The sequence below is a fragment of the Canis lupus genome, chromosome 8 (genome assembly GCF_011100685.1).
Source record: "Canis lupus familiaris isolate Mischka breed German Shepherd chromosome 8, alternate assembly UU_Cfam_GSD_1.0, whole genome shotgun sequence".
NCBI lineage: Eukaryota > Metazoa > Chordata > Mammalia > Carnivora > Canidae > Canis > Canis lupus.
In genome coordinates this window covers 6,242,816-6,264,106 of record NC_049229.1, presented here as the reverse complement: position 1 = coordinate 6,264,106, position 21,291 = coordinate 6,242,816, and the positions used below count along the sequence as shown (strand labels likewise).

At 31.3% G+C, this 21,291-nt stretch overlaps 1 protein-coding gene across 6 annotated transcripts in view; it reads left to right on the top strand.

The window, feature by feature from the left end:
* Positions 1-6,671, top strand: part of NOVA1 (NOVA alternative splicing regulator 1) — a 149,514-nt gene extending 142,843 nt beyond the window's left edge. For all 6 annotated transcript variants that reach the window (XM_038544369.1, XM_038544368.1, XM_038544371.1 and 3 more), the window contains one exon: positions 1,967-6,671. In XM_038544369.1, the coding sequence (XP_038400297.1) occupies positions 1,967-2,971 (1,005 nt within the window). In that variant the 3' untranslated portion in view covers positions 2,972-6,671. The remainder of the gene's footprint in view (positions 1-1,966) is intronic.
* Positions 6,672-21,291: the final 14,620 nt, after the last annotated feature.

Sequence of the window (21,291 nt, the reverse complement as noted above, 5' to 3'; positions counted from 1 at the left end):
AATTATGTTAAAACATAAGAATTAAATTAAAAACTACAGTTTGCCATATATAAGTGTTTTCAACTATATAAAAATGTTCTGATTTTGAAAAGAAGTACTTATTTATAAAATATAATCATATTTAACAGATATTTAAAATCTTTTAAGATTTACTTTTAAGTAAATTTTCTCAGTACTTCGTGTGTGCAGGATAAAATGTAAGGATGTTTCTAATTTATCTTTATAATTAGTGTAAGAAGTAATCATGGTTAAACTTTCTAATTCTAATACTTTAACATACTGCAGCATTTTAGACAAATGATTTTCTACAAAAAAGTCTATGAACAAAATTAACAACATGTTTTAAAAAATTATTTCTCAGCCTGCTTCTTGGAACTGAATGCACCTAATCAGGAGGAATATGAAGGATATATTTGACATTCCTAAGAAATGTTTCTAGAAAACTCAGCTTGTTTTCAATAAAATGAAATTATTTTATAGACAAATTAGAATGAAACAAAATCTCATTCCTATAAACTGTATGTGTGAAAAGAAAAGTTGGTTGTGTGTGTGTACATGAGTGTTAATACATGTAAACATATTTATGAGGTGACCCAGTATAGAATTTGAATTTATACTCTGACTGCTTGCTCCTTTCAAGAGCACAATTGCTAGAAATGCATGGTGGCATTTCTTTAATATATTTTTACCCAGATCTGTGTTTTCAAGATAACATGACAATACTTGCTAAAAACTAGCTAATGCATTATTTCAGAGAATATCTCTACCAAATCCCTGCTCACATTTCAACAAGTTGCTTCAACCTGCCCATTTTAATATCTAGAACAAGGAAAGCAATCCCTTCAGTGTTTTGCCAGTGACATAACACTCACAGTTTTTTATCTACCTGGAGAGTCATAAAACAGTGCCTGTGTATCTTTGTGCTGCCAAAATAAAATTTTTAATATTTATATTTTAATTTTAGGGTTTATAGAAAATATCATACTGATTTTATATTTTTTACAATAGTATTTGATTGTAATTAAATAAAATAGGCTAGGTTTTGGGGATGTATGTTTCAATACAAATTAGCTAAAATGCCTTTATATTCATATGGTCACATTGCATCATTGTAATTATTCCTGTGACTTCAGTAATTTTTTAGTAACCTTTGATAATATAATGGTGATCCCTATTTTTTTAAAACGTAACTGTGACTGCCAAAAAAGAGAATTACCTATCTAAGATAGTCTTTTTACAAATTTAAATACAACATCCAGGTAATATCATTCTCAAATCGTTCTTCACCTACCTAAAGTGATTGAAATTTTTTGTATTAATTATTTAGAAATAGCTGTTATTTTTATGAAGTTCCATATTCTGTGCCAGTTTAGTTGAAAAATCAAAAATACTACTAGCAACAATTTTGTTGATCTCTGAAAATATTAGTCACGAAACAAGTAAGGCTTGAATAATACAAAAATTGCTAGGTGGTAAGGAACATGAAATTAATTTTCTGAAGGGACTCAAGCTAGAATTTTACTACTTTTATCTTTACAAACTTTGTATTATAATCCAGCACTCTTTGTTTTTATAGGTTTTAGATTGAAGGTATTCTTAAAGCTACAATAGGTTAAGAATATCAACAGTGTTTTTATTTTGGAGCTATATAAAAATGTTACCATTGATGTATAGTTATGATACCTTTTAAAAAAAATAGTTATTTCTTATAACTTCTACTGCAATGCACAAAGACTCCAGGAAATTTTTTAATAATTTTAAGCTGAAAATTGCTTTTCAGAAATTCTGATTTACAAGATAATTGTATTAAAATGCGATAAAAGTCACTTTAGAAGTTGTGATATTTCTCTTTCATAACTTATGTTTAAACTAATTTTCAATTTATTATTTTTTTAGGATAGCAAAGTAATATAATGTATATGTGCAAAACAGAAGTATTATTTATACGTATTTTTTTTAATTACAGGTAAAGATTATAGTTCCCAACAGCACAGCAGGTCTGATAATAGGGAAGGGAGGTGCTACTGTGAAGGCTATAATGGAGCAGTCAGGGGCTTGGGTGCAGCTTTCCCAGAAACCTGATGGGATCAACTTGCAAGAGAGGGTTGTCACTGTGAGTGGAGAACCTGAACAAAACCGAAAAGCTGTTGAACTTATCATCCAGAAGATACAAGAGGATCCACAGAGTGGCAGCTGTCTCAATATCAGTTATGCCAATGTTACAGGTCCAGTGGCAAATTCCAATCCAACCGGATCTCCTTATGCAAACACTGCTGAAGTGTTACCAACTGCTGCCGCAGCCGCAGGGCTATTAGGACATGCTAACCTTGCTGGCGTTGCAGCCTTTCCAGCAGTCTTATCTGGCTTCACAGGCAATGACCTGGTGGCCATCACCTCTGCACTTAATACTTTAGCCAGCTACGGATATAATCTCAACACTTTAGGTTTAGGTCTCAGTCAAGCAGCAGCAACAGGGGCCTTGGCTGCAGCAGCTGCCAGCGCCAACCCAGCAGCAGCAGCAGCCAATTTGTTGGCCACCTATGCCAGTGAAGCCTCAGCCAGTGGCAGCACAGCTGGTGGTACGGCGGGGACATTTGCATTAGGTAGCCTGGCTGCTGCTACTGCTGCAACCAATGGATATTTTGGAGCTGCTTCTCCCCTAGCTGCCAGTGCCATTCTAGGAACAGAAAAATCCACAGATGGATCAAAGGATGTAGTTGAAATAGCAGTGCCAGAAAACTTAGTTGGTGCAATACTTGGCAAAGGAGGGAAAACATTAGTGGAATACCAGGAGTTGACTGGTGCAAGGATACAGATCTCCAAAAAAGGAGAATTCGTACCTGGCACAAGGAATCGGAAGGTAACCATTACTGGAACACCAGCTGCAACACAGGCTGCTCAGTATTTAATTACACAAAGGATCACATATGAGCAAGGAGTGCGGGCTGCCAATCCTCAGAAAGTGGGTTGAGTGCCCCAATTATACATCAGATTGTTTTAACCCCTCCTTTACCCCATTTTCAAGAAGGATGTACTGTACTTTGCAGAAGTGAAGTTTTTCTGTTATTAATATATAATTATGCAAATGAATGCGACTATGTTGACAATGTGTATATGTAAATAATATGTGTTTTACCAGATGTTTCATAGAAAGAATTTTTTCTTGATCTGTTTTGTTCTCTATACTTTGCTTGTGTATATTTGTCAGAGGTGTTTCTAGTGTAAGATTTAAGCCTGCCATTTTACCAGCATTATTGTAGTTTAATGATTGAATGTAGACAGGGATATGCGTATAGTTTTCAGTATTAGTTCTAGATAACACTAAATTAACTACTGTTAGGTTGAGTATGGTGGGGTCAGTGACCTAAAATGGAGTGAGGCCAAAGCACTGTCATGTAAGTCTTACTTCCTGCTTAGGGCACAGTGAAGTAGGAAACAATATTTTGAAAATAAGTTTTAAATTTAAAATGATCAAAAAGCAATATAGTTGCATAAAAGCACTGTAAAATATTTAAAAGGTTAAAACTGTGGAAAATTATATTGGTAAGTTTACAGATCAATAAAAGCACCTGTTCTCCATCTGAACTAGACAATGGAAATAATGCTGCATGCTGGCCATGGCCCATTCTTCATCATTTGTAAGTTCAACAAAAGTTCTCACATGGAGTCCCACCTCTTCAGAGGTTTGTACATTTGTTTTTAAGCACTGAATTCACTACTGATCCCATCGCCTGGCCAGTAGAACAGTCATTACTCCATTAACATCCTCACTGTTTAGACACATAACTGTGGTACAGTGTATTGGAAATTTTATAAACAAAAGTGAAAGTGCCAACAAATTATTGATAGCTGATAATGTTTCATTATCTGCAACTGCTTGATAAGTATGTTGCATTTTAAGAGCTTATAATTGTGTATAATTTGTTAACACTAGAAACCTATTAGTATTGTGAATGTAGATTTTACTGTGAAGCTATCTGTGATTTAGCTGTTTGCTCCCATGATGGAGTCTTTGCAGCATGGCGCTAGCAGCCAATGCAGTTTCTAATACTCGGTAATTTGCATGTTTTGTGGAGCATTTTTATGTCACCAACCAGACAGTATTTCCTGCATGCTTATTTAGAAGAGGCAGTTTATCTTGAGAGGTAGTGTGATCTACCTTTGTCAGGCTTTTTGACAGGTCATTTCAAAGTAAGCCTTTGTTCCCAAGACCCAACAACTGTCACCCTCTTCTGTACCTCTCCTGAGTGCCAACTGTCCAGGCCATTTGACACACCATCTGTTAACCTCTGAGTTTGCCCACTCAAGGCCACTCATAGGGGCATCCATCCCCAAGCACCTCCTCATGCTGTGCATGCAGTCTTAAATTCAATGGACAAAAATAAAATGCTGGCTACCTCTGGATCATCTGGCTGAGCAACTGAATTACAAAAGAGAATTACTTCCATCTCAACTTCAACCCATTGATTACGTCCATCCTAGCAAGCTAAATGGCATCCCAGCTGCTCCTTTCTGTGCAACCAATTAAAGAACAATGAGTGTGATGCTCCATGTCTGAATTTCGTCCAGCCTCTCTCTGAACTGTGATCTTTGTCCTCATGAACTTTCCCTTTTGTTCATTGAACTATATGGACTCTTCATTTCATATTGATTTACTGTGCAATTTACTTTTGGACATTGAGAACTTGAAATTATTTCCTGATCCCTTCCCCTTCCACTATTAATAATTCATTTCTGTCAAACTGTAAGAGTAGATTCATATTTTTTTTTAGTTTTTAACATTGGACTGTTATTTCATTTAGAGTTCTCTATCTCTAAATATTTATTTAGAGAATGATTTTAAAAGGGAATGATATGCTTGTTTAAATGAAAGAGAAAAGCTGTAGTAAACTGTGTTAATTGGTAATGACTATTTATCGTCGATACTCTGTAGCTGTGTAAGTTTTGACAAATAGTGTATCTCGTGGAATCAGTGGTTAGCATTGCCGCTATTATATTTACTCATTTTATCATTATAAATGTGCTTAGTTCATCATGTAGCATCACTTGTCTCCCGTCTCATTTTTTCCTTGCATGTCACAAGTCTCAGATCATTTATAATACATTAACAGTAAATAATATCTATGTAAATTTCTTTCACCATGCTGTCTCAGAGTCAGCAGTGAACAAAGGCAAAGATTGGGGCCCCACTTAGTTGAAAAAGAGAAAGGAAGTGATCTAGGATGTGTATTAGAAGCATTTCAAATGTTGGGTCTTTAAAATGTTTTGTTCAGTCTTAGCAAATCTTCAACCTTTTATTTCAAAATTCCAGTAGTCCACTGTGGAGCCCATGCATTTCATCTGGAATTTAATGTTACTTTGAAGCCAAACCATTTAAACAATTATGTGTATTTTATTAGCTAGTATTGCTAAAAATGCACTCAGTTCGATTTTAATTGTAAATGGGAATTTTAAACTTTTGCTAGTTGGCATGGTTATATGTTAGTTAAATCTGAAAGCTAAATTGAAGATATTTACATTTTAATTTATGGTAACAGATAAGGGTTTGTGTGCATTATGTGTAAATCAGCTTCATGCTGTCTAAAAACTTATTCTCTGAAATTTATAGACCATGTAGAATTGATTTGTGATGTGATGCTTTAATTTACTGGAAGAAAATTAGTATGGCTTCAAACTGCCACAGGTAGGCATGTAACAATGGCTGTTCAGCTATACTGATCCAAAATGGAGAAAACTGATGATACAAGGGCCAAACATCTTATGAAATGCAACTATTTATAGACTTGTTTTGCTATAGGGAGGCTGGTGAACATGCTGAATACGAATTACCTCAGTTCTGCAGCTTTCTATGTCTTTTTAATGCATTCTGTTTCAGGGTCACTTTCAATCAATATTTCATTTACTTACTGAGATTGAATGGGCGCTCTGAGACACAGTGTGCTGTTTATCATACAGATTGGACACCTCATTCTAGATCCAAGATCTTTTCCTCAACACTGGGAGCTGTCCTTTCAGCACCACAAAATTACTGCTTGAAGTTGCATTGCAGTTTTTTTTTTTTTCCTTTATCACTGGGAGCTTTTCTTTCAGCACCACAACATTGCACCTAGACTTTTTAAAACGGCTGCCTTCCTCTTTGCACTGAAGACCAATTTCGTCTGCACTTCCAGTTATTGCTATTACCTGTAGGACTTTCAATCCTACTTCACCTCACCCACCCCACTCCTGAAACAGTTAAATGTATCTATTTCTGTGGAAGTCATTTTCTCATTGAATGATCAGAAACAAAGATAAATTCTAACCTGTAACGGCTCATTTCGACTCATTGCTTACAATAGATCTAAGCTCTTTTTTCTGCTTATTCGACTCCTTCCAGCTTCCCATCACATCTGTAACAAACTTTTAAAATTATATTGCCACACCACCATGCACAGCCTACCTGCACAGTAGAGATAGATTATTCCATCGTATTCAGATGGTTAACAGAGGTTAGCAAGTCCTGTATTATATATTTATATCGCTTTCTAAGAAAGTGCATATTAATGTTTACTTTAAGAATGTGTAAATGGTGCTATCAAGAATCTGATAAATTTTATCCCAGTTTTTTGTGTACCACTTCTAATGTATGAGATTTATTTTTCTATTGGAAAAAAATAAACAGTATGAAAGCATTAAATTGGTAGATTTTAGTAATTTAACAATGAATGGAATCACTATGTTACAGGCCCTATCTTTCCTTGGAAATTTTAATGGTGGTAATAGATTTCAACAAAGGTACTGATAATCACATTTTTTTAAGCCATTCTTATATTGCATTCTTGATTCATGTGCTGATTCCTCACTGAGTCCTTAAGTAAATTTTACTTACTGTAAGTCTTCTCCAAGAAGGGAATTCTTGCTTTCCAAGGCAGCAATTGAAAAGAATGAAAATATAATTTAATACTCTTTACATCACAGACACGATTTGAGAGCAGTTACTCTGTTAGTAGGAGAAATTCATCACTCATTAAATACAGGGCAAGCATGGCTATCCATAATAATTTTGGGTGCAATGCAGTCTTAGAAATTTAATGTACACACTTTATTTAAATGATGCAAACAGCCATATGAAATTGCACATGATTAGAAAGCAGAATGAATTCATTTTGCCTCCTGCTTGGTTTCTCATAAACATGAATACATAATATTGTTATGCACTGTTGTTCATAGATGTCTTATTACATAAAGGGTAAGTATCATTACTTTAACAGATTATTTTTGGAATTCTGCATGTTATTTTTTGTTTCATCAGATATGTGCCCCAATAAAATAACATTTTTTCCAAAAAAATGAAAGTATTAGAAAACTTGTCATGTTAATTTTGAAAAAAAATGAAGTGTAGTGCATATTACTAGGTAGGATGTCATTCCACTGGTCTATATATTAAAAAAAAAAACTGTTCTTGAAAATTGAAGCATTACCTTGTGTAATTAATAAAGTAATCAAATCAGATTTGTAAATAAAATATTGTTTAAATCTAAAGTATTCAATATTTTGATTAGATTATTTTTTTAAGGAAAAATATTTAACGTGTATGTGCCGAATTTTTTTTTAAATAGTTTTTTATAATTGCAATGGAAGGGCAATTGTCTCATTACAAGTGGTACAGAAGCCAATACTTGGGTTACCATAGATATATAAACAAGTAAAAACTGTGGAACAAGTTTTAAGCTCATTTTGGAAAAAAAAAAAACAGTTCTGTAGAAATGCATATTTGTATTTGTTTCTCTAATAAATCTGCAAATAGCTTTAAACACAAATTAGTTTTAATTATTTAAATTATGAGTTCTCTTAAGTAATTTAACATCTGTTTTGCCTTACATTTGTGAAAACATTGTCTCATGGAAATTAATAGAGCTTATTGTGAAAAATCAAGGTAGGTCTGCATTTATTTGAAAAGGTCAGGTATTTAGCATTCAAGTATGTTTACCTCTATGAAATGATTAAAGAATTTTTACAAGAAGACACACTTCTCCACCCCTCCCCAGTCACATCAGTTTGGCCACTGCCCAAAACTAAAAGGCCAATTTGTATCAGCTTTAGTTCAGTATCAAAGAAAAGAACAAAAAATAAGTGAAATCACATGTTGAAATGGTTGATAATAAAAAGATTATTTGATATAGATAATTGACTTCTTTTTATATAGTAAGGAAGAAATTTGAACTCTTCTGAACTGCAGTGCCTCCATCTTCTTTAATGTGATTTACACATTATGATTGAAATTGTTATATAAATTACATATATTTCCCTTGCATTGTGACCTTATAATAATTTATGTTGAAAATGTTTTAGGATAAAATACAGTTTCTATTTCTGTTATTAAATAATGTAGAGTCCCCATTTTTTAAAACAGTTTTGTCGAGAAGTATACTAAATATATATATATACACACGCAAATGTATGTTTATATATATTTTTTTAAAGATTTCATTTATTCATGAGAAACACAGAGATGAGAGAGAGAGGCAGAGACACAGGCAGAGGGAGAAGCAGGCTCCATGCAGGGAGCCCAATGTGGGACTCAATCCTGGGACTCCAGGATCATGCCCTGGGCTGAAGGCGACACTAAACCGCTGAGCCACCCAGGCTGCCCTATATATATATTTTTAAATTGTCATTCTGGTTGGGCAGAAATACTAAGCTTTTGTTTAAGGACTCAATTGAGTATTCCAATACTGTTGAACTACAAAGAGCCTTCAATTATAATGAAGTCATTTACTTTACAAATTTAATTTTATTCATGAAATGTTTTGGGAGATCTGGCTTATGAAAGCTTAAGCTTATCCATTTTTATAGCTTTTGATCAATAGCAAAAATAGTGTTTCTGTCAATATTTGAGATGGTGGGTAATTATATCTTTTTTTTTCTTGAAAGAAATTATTGTAACCTAAATTTCAAAATTACTTCTCAAAATTTCCACACTTTTAATGTTATATAACTTTTTAAATAATATATATCAAGTCTTTAATACATAAAGTAATGTATTAACAATATTTTATTATATATATTTACCAAAACATCTTGGATAGATTTTATTATTTTCTGTTATTTACATATTTTAATTGCCTATTTTACAATATAAATGCTTAAAAAGGTTCTGATTGAATATACTTGTAGTGAGACCAATCCACATGCTGAGATTGTTTATTGTAAAATAAACCACTGCTTTTAGAGTTTAAAGCAGAGACAAGAAACAAATTGTAATGTTTTAAAAATAATAGTTGGGTACAAATTAACATACCTCATTGTGAAAAAGAAAACCAAACAAACTATTTTGAATCTAATAAATCAAAGCCTAACCACCATATTGTCCAAAATATCTCAGAATAAAAAGTAAAAACTCCCCAGTCAGTTCAATACAGGATGCATTTCGTGGGGTTCAAGTCCTTAGTAAAAAGTATTTGCTAATAAATTCACCACTTAGGTGACACTACTCTTAGAAGTTTTTAACATTTCTAATGTACATCAAGATTCTACGTGGGATTCCTTTTTGGAGTGGGGGATATTTATACATAGGCAAATAGAGGATAGAAGCAATTATCAGAACTATTTGCATTCAAACTACTTGTTTTATAGAAAATTATTTGGAAAGCCAAATTCTCAATTAGCTAGTTTCAATGAAATTTCCCCTTTGCTTTGTCAGTAGATAAAAAACCTTTGAGGTTGAGCTTCCTCTTAAGTTTGATTTTATGAATTCTAGAAAATGTTACTTGTGTATACACTACAAAGGCTTAATCTAAATTAGAGAACTTTATAAAAAATTTTTTTATATTCAAAATCATGAAACATTTTACACCTAGCAGATAGCTAAATATAACTATTGTTCATTATCTTAAGAACATGCTTATAATTTCAAAGCTTTAAATTATCACCAATGTTGTTATTTTTTAACAAAAATTCAGTGAAATTTTAAAAACTTTTCTTAGGATTTTTTTAAAAATTTATTGTTATCTGTCCTATTTAGGAACTACTTCATTTAAGATAATTTAATTGAATAGCTTTTTAAAAAGCATACTTACATTTCATTTCATTGGCTTCTCAATTTGTTTTTAGTTCATGTATTAACTTTTATTATTTAGAATAGTTTTCTCTAGCTATTAGAGATATTTGAAGGTTGGGTAAATGATTATAATGATGCTTTTTTAAGACTTTCTGGAAAGAATAATAGGTACTGATGGATACAGCCATCATCAGTATGCTGATAAATATTGAATCTGTTAGGCATTAGTCTTCATGTGGATTTTTTCATTGTGAACGAAGTCAAGTATTCTAGATACTTAACTCAGACAAAAATGGGGGAAGGGGTGTAAGAAGACAAAGCACTGGAGAACCACGCTTTTGATGAGTGGCAGAACAATCAAATCAGAGATCCCTGAGCCAACCAAGGATACCTCATCCTGAGACCTTAGGCATACAGAGGTTGATGACGATGTAAGGTTATCTCTGTTACGCATCTTCATATTTTGTGGGTTTGCTATCTCTTGAGTATTACTTTCAAATCATTACTATATTGATAGATCTATAGGGAAAAGCAAAGATAAACAATAATTAAATTACCAGTGAAGTGGCATGTGGAATGTAATGGTACAGAAAAAAACATGTTATTACATTATATTGGTAGTACTGCCCAGGTGTCTTCATTATATCAAATATTTACAGATTTACACGCACTTTATTATTTTCTTTCTTCATCACTTTTTCTCATGCACCACTTTTTATCCTAACATGATGAAATCCTGGAGAAGAGAAACCTACACCAATTTTTAAATTTTAAGCACAGTATTATATTTAAGAGCACAAAATTGACAAAAAAGTACAGATACAAAACCCCTGTTTTTCTGAATAGTATGTTATAACAATTGTGAATATATATTCTGTATATACTGATTCTGATTTGGAACTGAAAATACATTATTTTCACTAACAATAAAAATGCCATCATTGGTCTGGTAAAATAGTAAGAGTGGTATAACTAAGTGTATCATGCCTCTTTTATATCATTTCAAATGTTTAAGACAAAGTTACATCTAAAACCTTATAATATTTTCCTTATTAGTACAAGCTCTATAGCCATTAATTTTTAAGTATACTTAAAAGGGTGAACTTCTAAAATTAAATAAAAAGGAGACCATTTTTCTCCCAAGTATTATTAGGACAAGTATTTTCAGAAATTATTTCCCAATATGTGATGAGATTGTAATAACTAATGTTTATGTTATTTTCCGTCATATACATAACACCCTTTTATTCTTTATTTAATTCTCACAATATTATAAGGTATCGATATTAATTTTATCCCTGTATCTTAGAAAATGGAATAATATAAATCACTGAGCCTCAAGCCACTAAGATCAAATTAATAAATTGAGGATATATCCCATTTTACTGAGAACATAAAGGTTTTGAATTTATAAATTAAAATCATAAAATGTTCTAGAATATTTTAAAATATAACTTTAACACGAGTCGTGTTTTTGTTTCCAAAAATATTTCAATAGTCTGAAATTTCAGAACCATAGCTTTCAGAGAAAGAAAAAAAAAACAACTAGTAAGCATGTTTCCATTTAGACTCATTTAAATTGTACTTTTAAGGCTGTTACAGTATATGCTGCCTCTTTGGTATACCTTAAGTGGAGAAGTAAAGCCATAAGCCTTATGAGAACTAAAGCATTTTATGGAAGTAACACATTTAAATAATTGGAATAACATCATAGGAACATATGGAATTATTTGGGATAAATGTGTATCTCTTCTTCTGTCCAATGCATGATTAATTTTGTGACCCTAGAGAAAATTCAGATTTCATTTTGAGTGCTTACAAAATGCAATTTACTACAGAGTTTCAAAACTATTTCTAAGTGCTATTGTTGGTCAACTGTGCTCTTAGACGTTTTTTTTAAAAGTTTTTCACTTAGTGTATTTTTTCAATTAAAAACAAATTATTTCAAGTTATCAAAGAATGCATATGATATAGAAGAATCAAATGATGGAAAATTTAATAACATTTACATGGATAGTTTATCTTCCAAACCCATGGGGAGGAAAGTGAGTTATTAATATATTCAGAAGGTGCTTTATTTCGGAAGGACACATTTTCAAGCCAAAAGAATTAATGTTTATTAGTTAATATTAACCCATATTAATATTAAATTGAATAAATAGCACATATCGAAAAACAAATGAAAGTGGAGGTTGTATCTCAATTTCTTTCGATACATGAAGATACCAGTTTCCTGACAATTCTGTTGGGAATTTATATTTTCAAGTATTCATCTATAAGAAGCATTTTGTCGTATTTTAAAAATTTATTAAATTCTTGTGTACTAAATTATAAACATTATTGTATAAAATACATTACTAATGTGTTTTTATAATTTAAAAAGTTACATGTTACAAAAAGTTCAGGAATGACATGAGAGACTAGTTTTAAAATATGAGTAAGATCTAAAGGAAATTTTTTTAAATTCTGCAATAATAATTCTTGGTTTATCATTTGTTGTCCTTTCTCTTTCTGAGAGTCAGGAAAGTTAAAAATATGTGGCAATTTCCATAGGTGGTATAAACTGATCATTAATATTTCGCAATTTTTTCTAGTATCCTTACTCATCAAATGCATTCTTTATATATTTCATCTTTCCTTACGTACTGGATTATCAAAACACTTCTGAGAACTGAATTAACTCTGTCATAGACAATTTGATCATCACATTCAGCATATCCACAGATACTTATTTCTTTGTAGAATAAGTACAACACTTAAATTTTCAAATCCTAGAAGTAGCTGAATTGTTTTAAAAGGATTACTTTGCTCACACATTCCTTATACCAAGTTTTTTTTTAATTTCTAAAAATTAAAGTATAAACATTAGTATTAAAGGAATTAAAAACATTTCTAACTTTTTCATCAAATGATGATGATGTTTTCCAGTTAGGAAGCAACCTTTGTATATTCACTATTAAAAATATGTTTATATTCATTTTCAAAGGTCTTCAGGAAAAGCAAATTACATTATCACTGAAAATGCTCCTTATAAAACATTCTATTTGCCTTACACTCAAGAATAATAGCAAAAATTTCAGGATTATTGTAGCCATTCTATAATATGATAATTATTTTCTCTAAAATAGAAATTATCAATCAATAGCATGTCCTACTAAGAAAATTACAATTACTTAAATCTCAAAACAATTACTTCCTGCACCTTGTTGTCCAAATGAAAAGACATATAAATCATTTTATTAGATCTTCCAATTTTTAATCTACCCTGAAACAAAATCTGTGCTGTCCTAGGCAAGAAGTATAGTTTGAAATTAATTTTCTGAATAAATGATATCCAAATTGAAACATGGTTAAGAATTTAAAAGTTATAGATGTGGTATCTATAATCTCAAAATAAAAACATAAATGTCAGTGTGCTTATTTTCATAACTAAGAAAAAGTTTTGTGACTCTTCTTAAGAAGTTTTCATTATCAGAAGTTTTAACTAAACATAATCTAGAGAATACAACCCAACAGAGCTTGATATAGGGGAAAAAGGTCTTAGACAAATAGGGATTTGGGGTTTTGGGGGGTTTTTTTAAGATTTTATTATTCATGAGAGATACAGAAGGCGAGAGAGAGAGAGAGACATAGGCAGAAGCAGGCTCCATGCAGGAAACCCAATGTGGGACTCAATCCTGGGACTCCGGGATCATGCCCTGGACCAAAGGCAGACGCTCAACCACTGAGCCACCCAGGCATCCCCAAATAGGGATTTGAATCTTAGTTTCACTCCTACTGCTGCTAAACATTTTGTAGCTGTCAATACCATGTATAGAACATGGATATCACAATTACCTCAGGATATAAAAAATAAATGAGATACTTGTTCTAAAAACCTAATTCTTAGTACCTAAATTCAACCTCAAGGAGACAAGAGATTTTCAATAAATATCAATTGCCTTTAAAACTAAAGGGGAACAAATTTATAAGTTAGTAAAACTTGAATCAGAGCCTGGTAAAGTTTGTAAATACACTTTATAAAATATATGAGCATGAAGGAACCTAAAGAGAAGACCTAAAATCAAAACCTTAGATCTCATAGCAAAATGCCTAAGTACAATATAAACACAAAAGAAGAATTATATATTTGCTGATATCCACTTATTTATTATACTTCCATTTCAGTGATCCTATAAGCCTATTACAACAGGTTTTTATTAAAGCCTTAATAGAAATGCTCATATTGACTAAAAACATCTGCAACATCCTAAATTAAAGAGTAGGAAAAAATGACTATATAAAGAAGTAGATTTTTAATTCTGGCTTATTAACTCAATAGAATTAGAACCGTAATTATAGGTATAAGGAAGTGTTTAAGAACACTCAAGGAAAACACATTTTAACTCATTTTTTAATTTAATTATATATATAAGTTATTTAACTTATTTAATTTCTTTGCCCATAGACTTCAATGAGTAAATGAAAGAAAGTGAACTCTTGTAAAACTCTAAAAGTTTATTATAGAAAAAACTTACACTTAAAAAAAAAGACCTGCTGAAATGAAATGAACACTGGCAATCAGTGACTTTATCTGAGACAGTAAGTTTAGTGAACTGACAAGTCTGATTGTTTATTAATAGTCTTATTTTAATTTAAATCTTTAATAAACCTCTCCAAAAAAAAAACCACACTTCTACTTTATCATGTCATGTAAATAAAAGAATAATGAAGAGCTTGAAATTCATCAATAATTGCACTATATTGAAAACTAATAAAATCTGACTAGTAGTATCTCAGCAAAAGTTTTTGTGGGTTTAGTGCTTAATGTTTTCCATTTCAAATAAATAATTTCCCTGTAAATTATTTATTATTTATTTATTTATTTATTTATTTTATCTTTAGTGAACTTAATATGTCATAAAATAAAAAACACAACGGACCTTTACATTTAAAATGTCTAGTGCACATGTCTTATAAGCAAAAGGAAATTTGATTCAGAAAAATTTTAAGATAATAAGTATCTACTTCTAAAAAAGAACTCTTGAAAGCTAATAAAAAGATTCTGAGGTATCTCTCTTTTCCTTAATGGGAGAATTGTAAGAAAGCAGATAAAAATCAGGTCATTAATAGATTGCACATGGTCAAAGGTAAGTTACACAACAAGGAAAATGAGAGGAATTTTGGGAGTCTTTGTGGGGTATATTTTGTAGAACAATTTTATCCATACTGCATTCCACAGAGTGTATTTACTGCTCACATAGATAATTTAAGGTTTTAATAAGTTAGAAGAATCCCACGCTTTTCCAAAAATCTACAAAGTGCTTTGACACTACATCAATTTTGATTTTTTCTTTACAATGACTCCTTGAAAATGGTAGAACCAGCATCAAATTTAATGTTCTTTCCTTAAGCTATGATAATAATCTACCCAATTTCAATAATGAGGAGAAAGGCAGAGCAGACTGCACTGTGTACTCACTGAGGGAATTTTAACACACGCCACTTGGCATGTTGAGGTATTCAGAGGTGGCTCTTGGGCAGGTAGAAACCCCCATATTTAAATTTAAAAGTTGCAGTCAGGTTCTTCCCAGCATAAGAACAGAAAGTGCAAAGTAATTTGGACAATCCCACAGGAAAAATTGGCACTTCGATTAGTATTAAGCAGACTTATAAATCCTCAAAATATCCGTAGTTTTAGCGACAGCTACTGGTTATGGAATATTTAAGACTCTAATGAAAATATATTTTTAAAATACCCATTGCCCCATCTAATTTGAACAATCAATACCTTTGCTGAAATTGGCTCTTAAGTTGTGTTCCCATATTTGGGTAAGAAGCAATCATCATTACGCATATGATTTGGTATACAAGCAAAGATTTAAAACATGGTTCAGTGCTTTTTTTTCTGCTAAAATGTGTTCAGTTTTACTATGGATATAATATGTTACTAGTTTTGTAGAAATCTGATTACAAAATTTACATGATGTAAAGATGTTTTTGAAAAGCATACAAAATGGAAATTCAAGAATACAGGATTGCTTTTCCACTCTGGGCAGGAATTATTCACTGTGAAGGATGTATCAACACTATATAGAGGTTAACGAAAATGATATTCAGTATAACTTATTACATAAGAGCCTAGTTCTAGATATCCTGGGTAAAGGAAAAGTATATTTGCTGCCATTAAAATGTTTTCTAAGACCAATGGTATGAGAAAGAAGCAAACATTAGGAACATGAGAAAAGGACAAGATTTATATCCAAACATAAGCAAGACATTGTTAATAATTATTGATATTTGAAAACAAGATTTAGTAATTAAGTAGATTTTCATTTTCATTAAATTTAAATATGGGAAATAGTAATCTCAGAGAGTTTTGCTTGCTCTGGTCTTAAAAGCATTAAATTGAATATTGTGATAAATGTTCAAAATGCACTGTTTTTTGAATGGTAAGAAAGGGTGTCTGAATAAAAACAAATCTATGAATATAAAGTTAATGGGGAAAAAAGGAAATGAATTATTCCCAAATTAAACTATAAGGCCTAGCTTATTTAAGCTTATTACTATTTCTGGTGTGTAATAAGCAATGGTAATCATCTTAATCATTTTAGGTAGGTGATTATATTCATTAAGAAGATAGAAAAAGAAAATGAATATTCTACAACCTAGATATATAAAAATCAACACTTCAACATTATTTCTTAATGGCATGAATGCAATAGTGACCAACTCTTATTATCATTGCCAATAAAGATAGTTCTAAAACATAACATAGTTTCAAAAGTGATTTATATAATAGAATATGGAATTCTAAACAGTCTATAATAAGTGCAGTAAAAATTAATTACAGATAGTGACTCAATTTAAAGGATGCTCATACCAAATATTTTTAAGAGCTGATTTTGAAGAGAAGGCATATTTTTTTAACTCTGTGAAATTTTACCCATGATTCTAAAAGGGGGAGTTGATTTTCAAGGAATTTCCTTATTTGTGACTCAGAACCCTTTTCTATCTCTGTCTTTGGGCATTTCAAATGGAAATTCTCAATGTAAAGCTTAAGACACTTTCTTTGATTCACGAGAAATATTTTTTTTACTTCAAAAGCAAAAGAGGAAAAGAGCATTTCAATTAAAAGACCTATGTTTACTGATCTAATTAAAAGATATTTTAAAATTTTCATTTCCCAAATATATTAAAATTATATGTCAAGTTGGTTACTACACAATATAAGAAAACACCTTTTATTATGTTAACAGAGGAGCAATAGTACAGAAATGTACTTGAAAAGAATGATCCAACTGTATTTTTCTTGCTGTTTTCTGACTTCTCTGTCTAAAAATGGTGTGAACATTCACTAGGGAAAATTGCATATACATGAAAAAGATGAAATATGGGCCCAGCATATTGAGAGAAACAGCAGTTCTACACTGTGGTCAGTGAGAAGACTGAAGATGATCTTCAGGATGCATACAACAAAGATGAAGATGACCATATCACCTTACATTTGTATTTTACTACACGAAGGGCAGTTATCTCATTTGATCTCTCACAACACTCCATTAAAGTAGCAAAACTCACTTAATAAGAAAATTAAAAGTTTACATCACACATCATAGATTTTATAAAGCATCAAATAAAAAAATTACAGTTTCAAAATCTAGCCCATAAATTGGGTTCTCTCAAATTTGTGCACTGTTATTAGTTTTACACAGTTTATAGAGAAGCCTTTCCAGGAAAACCTTCAGTAAGAAAAGAATGAAATTTTCTTTTGTTTATAATATGCCTTGACTTTAGTACTATTGAACTTAAAATATCAGAGGAACAAAATTAACAGATAGGAATGCTTTATGCAGGCTAGCCTCTTCCCTTAGAATAAAGATCAAAGAAAGTACCCAAAAAATAAACACAAATAATCCCATATAGCACACCCTTCTCCCCAACATTTAAGCCTAGAATGGGTTGTGTACTGATGACATTGAAGGAGTAATAGGTAAGCTTGTTTTACTTTTATAATTCCAAATTTTTGAGCAAAGAATATTTCTCTTGACCTATTCACAAATTTCATTTCTAAATCGGTAAAGTTATTTCAGGTTCTACATATTTGGAATTTTTGTGTCCTGGCTTTCAGCATAACCAAGAAAGATAATAAAAACTAAGTAAAATTTGCTTTTACCATTTTTATCTTTCATAAAATGTCATAAATTTTGTTTTGATTGACTTTGAAATAAAAAGCAAAAACAAAAATTACTTTGTGTAAATTCTTAAGGTGAATATCAACTAATTTAAAATATACTTATTTCTATATATAACTTTACATTGTAGTATATAATATCATTCAAGAATAATTTTCCTTGTATTTCTCTTAAAAGCAAAAAATATAATTTTAAATATGAATCTTTATGTATATATACTTATCTAAAGTTCTGACAACATATATGCTGAATACCTGACAAGTAAGGCCAAATCTTTAGGGTCCGTTAGCTTTTAGTGTGCATGAAGAATATGACACATTATTCAGAAACAATGGCAATAATAATATTTAAATGTGTAATGTATTAAAATTTTAACCTGCTTCATGCCTACTTAGATCAGCAGCTCTCAAAAATAATCCAGAATTTGAGAAGGTAAGTTAAAGTGTGCTTGGATTACACTCTTTATGTCCTATTGTTCATTATAGAGGCCTGACTTTCAAGAAATAAGTAAATATCAACCACTGACATAATAAAATTTTAAATGGCCTTTTGATGTTGTATATTTCATATAGCACAATTAAGTAAAGTAGGACATAGAAAGTGGGAAATGGGCTATACAATCTTTTATATCTCTTTAAGATTTTTTTTCCTTTTTACATTAAACAAGCCCAGATTTGGGGGTATGACAGCTGAATCTGAGAAGCATGACTGGTTGAGGCCCAGCTCCACCCTTTTTTCCCCACTATGGTCTTAAATGTTTTTTCCTGCTGAATGATATGGTGAAGCACAGTAGGATGAAGTATCCTGGCTGAATTTAAAGCTAATCAAATTTATGCTTAAAAGCTTCCTAAGAGCTCTTCTTTTCAGGGGAGGAGACACTGGAGGTTGCTTATTGCTTATAGACTATAACATGGCTATAACAAATTAAATAATGCCACAAAATACAAAACTGTCCCCCTGTAGACATAGTTCAAAGTCCACATTATATACAAATAGATATGGTGGTTCTCTTCCTAAGCATGAAGATGATCAACTTCTTAAAACTTCTTATAATATATAATTGTGATGTTCAAATATTTCTCAACAACATCATCATTGATTAGATGTGAAAATAAATGTGAGGAATGAGTGGGTCAAACACTACTTGACTGCAGCATCAAATCAACGCACATCTATGATGGTAAGTTTTTACACTGATGTTATTAAAACACTGAGGACACAAAGCTCAATACTAAAAATCTGTGACTACATGATTTTGATTCTACAAATTACGTAAGCATCTATATTCAGATTCAAATTCAGAAAACTAACCCTAAAGAAACATGAAATCACCTTCACCTATGTGTTATTCCTGGAGCTACCTTCAAACCATAATCCAACATAACAATTAAGTATCCAGTTGAATTCTCATACCAAACAAAACTGAGCATATGTTTAGTTCCTGAAACAAGGACTTACATTTTTCTTATATTAAATACTATCTTCCAACTTTGAAAAAAGACTTAAGGATTCAAGAAATATCCCTTAGTTTCCTGAAAAGGAATCTGAGAAATTTCAAGAAAATCAGAAGTTGCATTTTAAAAGGTTCATATATTGACGATCTTTTCAACAACAACAAAAATAGCTACAGAACTAAGTAAGATAAAAATTAGTACCAAATAAGATTCTTTTTTCCTTTAGCATATATTTTCTTGCTATAAACAAGGGAAAGTCTCAGAGTAGGTTAATGACAATAAAATAATAAAAGCAGCTTGCATTTTCGTAGCAATTTTGTCACATAAAAATATAAGGCATTTACATTTGTTGAGTGAGTCCCCCCAGTGCCACATAAAGAAGTCCATTATTCACTCAAGTATTTATTGAGCACCTACTGTGTGTCTCTCTATAACGCATAACAGATTCTAGATGGAACAAGACAGATAAGTGCCCATCTGATAGAGCTAACATTTCAGTGGGGAAGTAAAAAACTAAATCATGAAGACAATAAAACAGGGTAAAGGGAGAGAAAATCGCATGGGAGAGAAGTGGAGAAGGACAACTTTAGACAGGAGAATTGGAGACGGCCAGTTGAAGAAGGCAAGACCTCCTTTATGAAGTCATTCAATCTGTCTTGTGGATTAGAAAGAACCAGAGGATGTTAAATTAATTATTCCCTATCTTTAGATGAGCACAGAAATACATAGCAGAGACTAGTTATCTTATCTGTGATTTTCATTCTTGAATTCAATAAACATTATGTGTCCGCAATATGCCTAGAATTGGGATAAGTCTTGGGTTTATTAAGATAAAAAAGAAATAGATCTTGACCTAACTTTAGAGGAAACATAATAGGAGACCAAAAATTATGCCACACTATAACACTTGATATAATAAAAGTTTCTGATAGGATCATTACAAAATACATAGGAAGAAACAAAAGGAGGGGACACTAGTAAATGGAGAAGTGACCAAGTTAAATGGACTTATTTTATTTTATTTTATTTTATTTTATTTTATTTATTTTATTTTATTTTTTTACCTATGCATATATTTATTGCAGATTCGTTAGTGATCACATAGGCAAACCCATGACAGAGCTGTGACTGGAAATTCGGTTTTCTGTTCCTCAGCCAAGTTTCCTTCTTAGTAATCCATTCCAAATCCATAAATCTAATTGGGGAAAATGTTTATATAATGCCTCAATAAAAGAGAGCCTGTTTTTAACATTCATTAGGACATATTATAATCCAGAAATGACTGAAAAAGAATCTGAAAAGAAAAATGTAATGTTCTTATGTTCAGAGAATAGAATTCAAAGAAAAATTTCCTGTACATTAATATATAAACTACAACAGAGTGAAGACCTGAGAATAAAAAACAGACCATTGAGGTCAAGTAAAAGAACTGAGAGAAAATGCTTGCCTTCTCTTTATTGTGTTAACAATTTGCCTTTCTGAAACAGTATTTCATAATAGCTAAAGATTTGAACAAGTAAATCTTAAAAACACTGATATGAAATATATCTACTTCATAAGAACATCTCCAAATATAAAAACTGTCAGGTTTTGCGTTTTTTAGATGATGTTTATTGTTTTGATA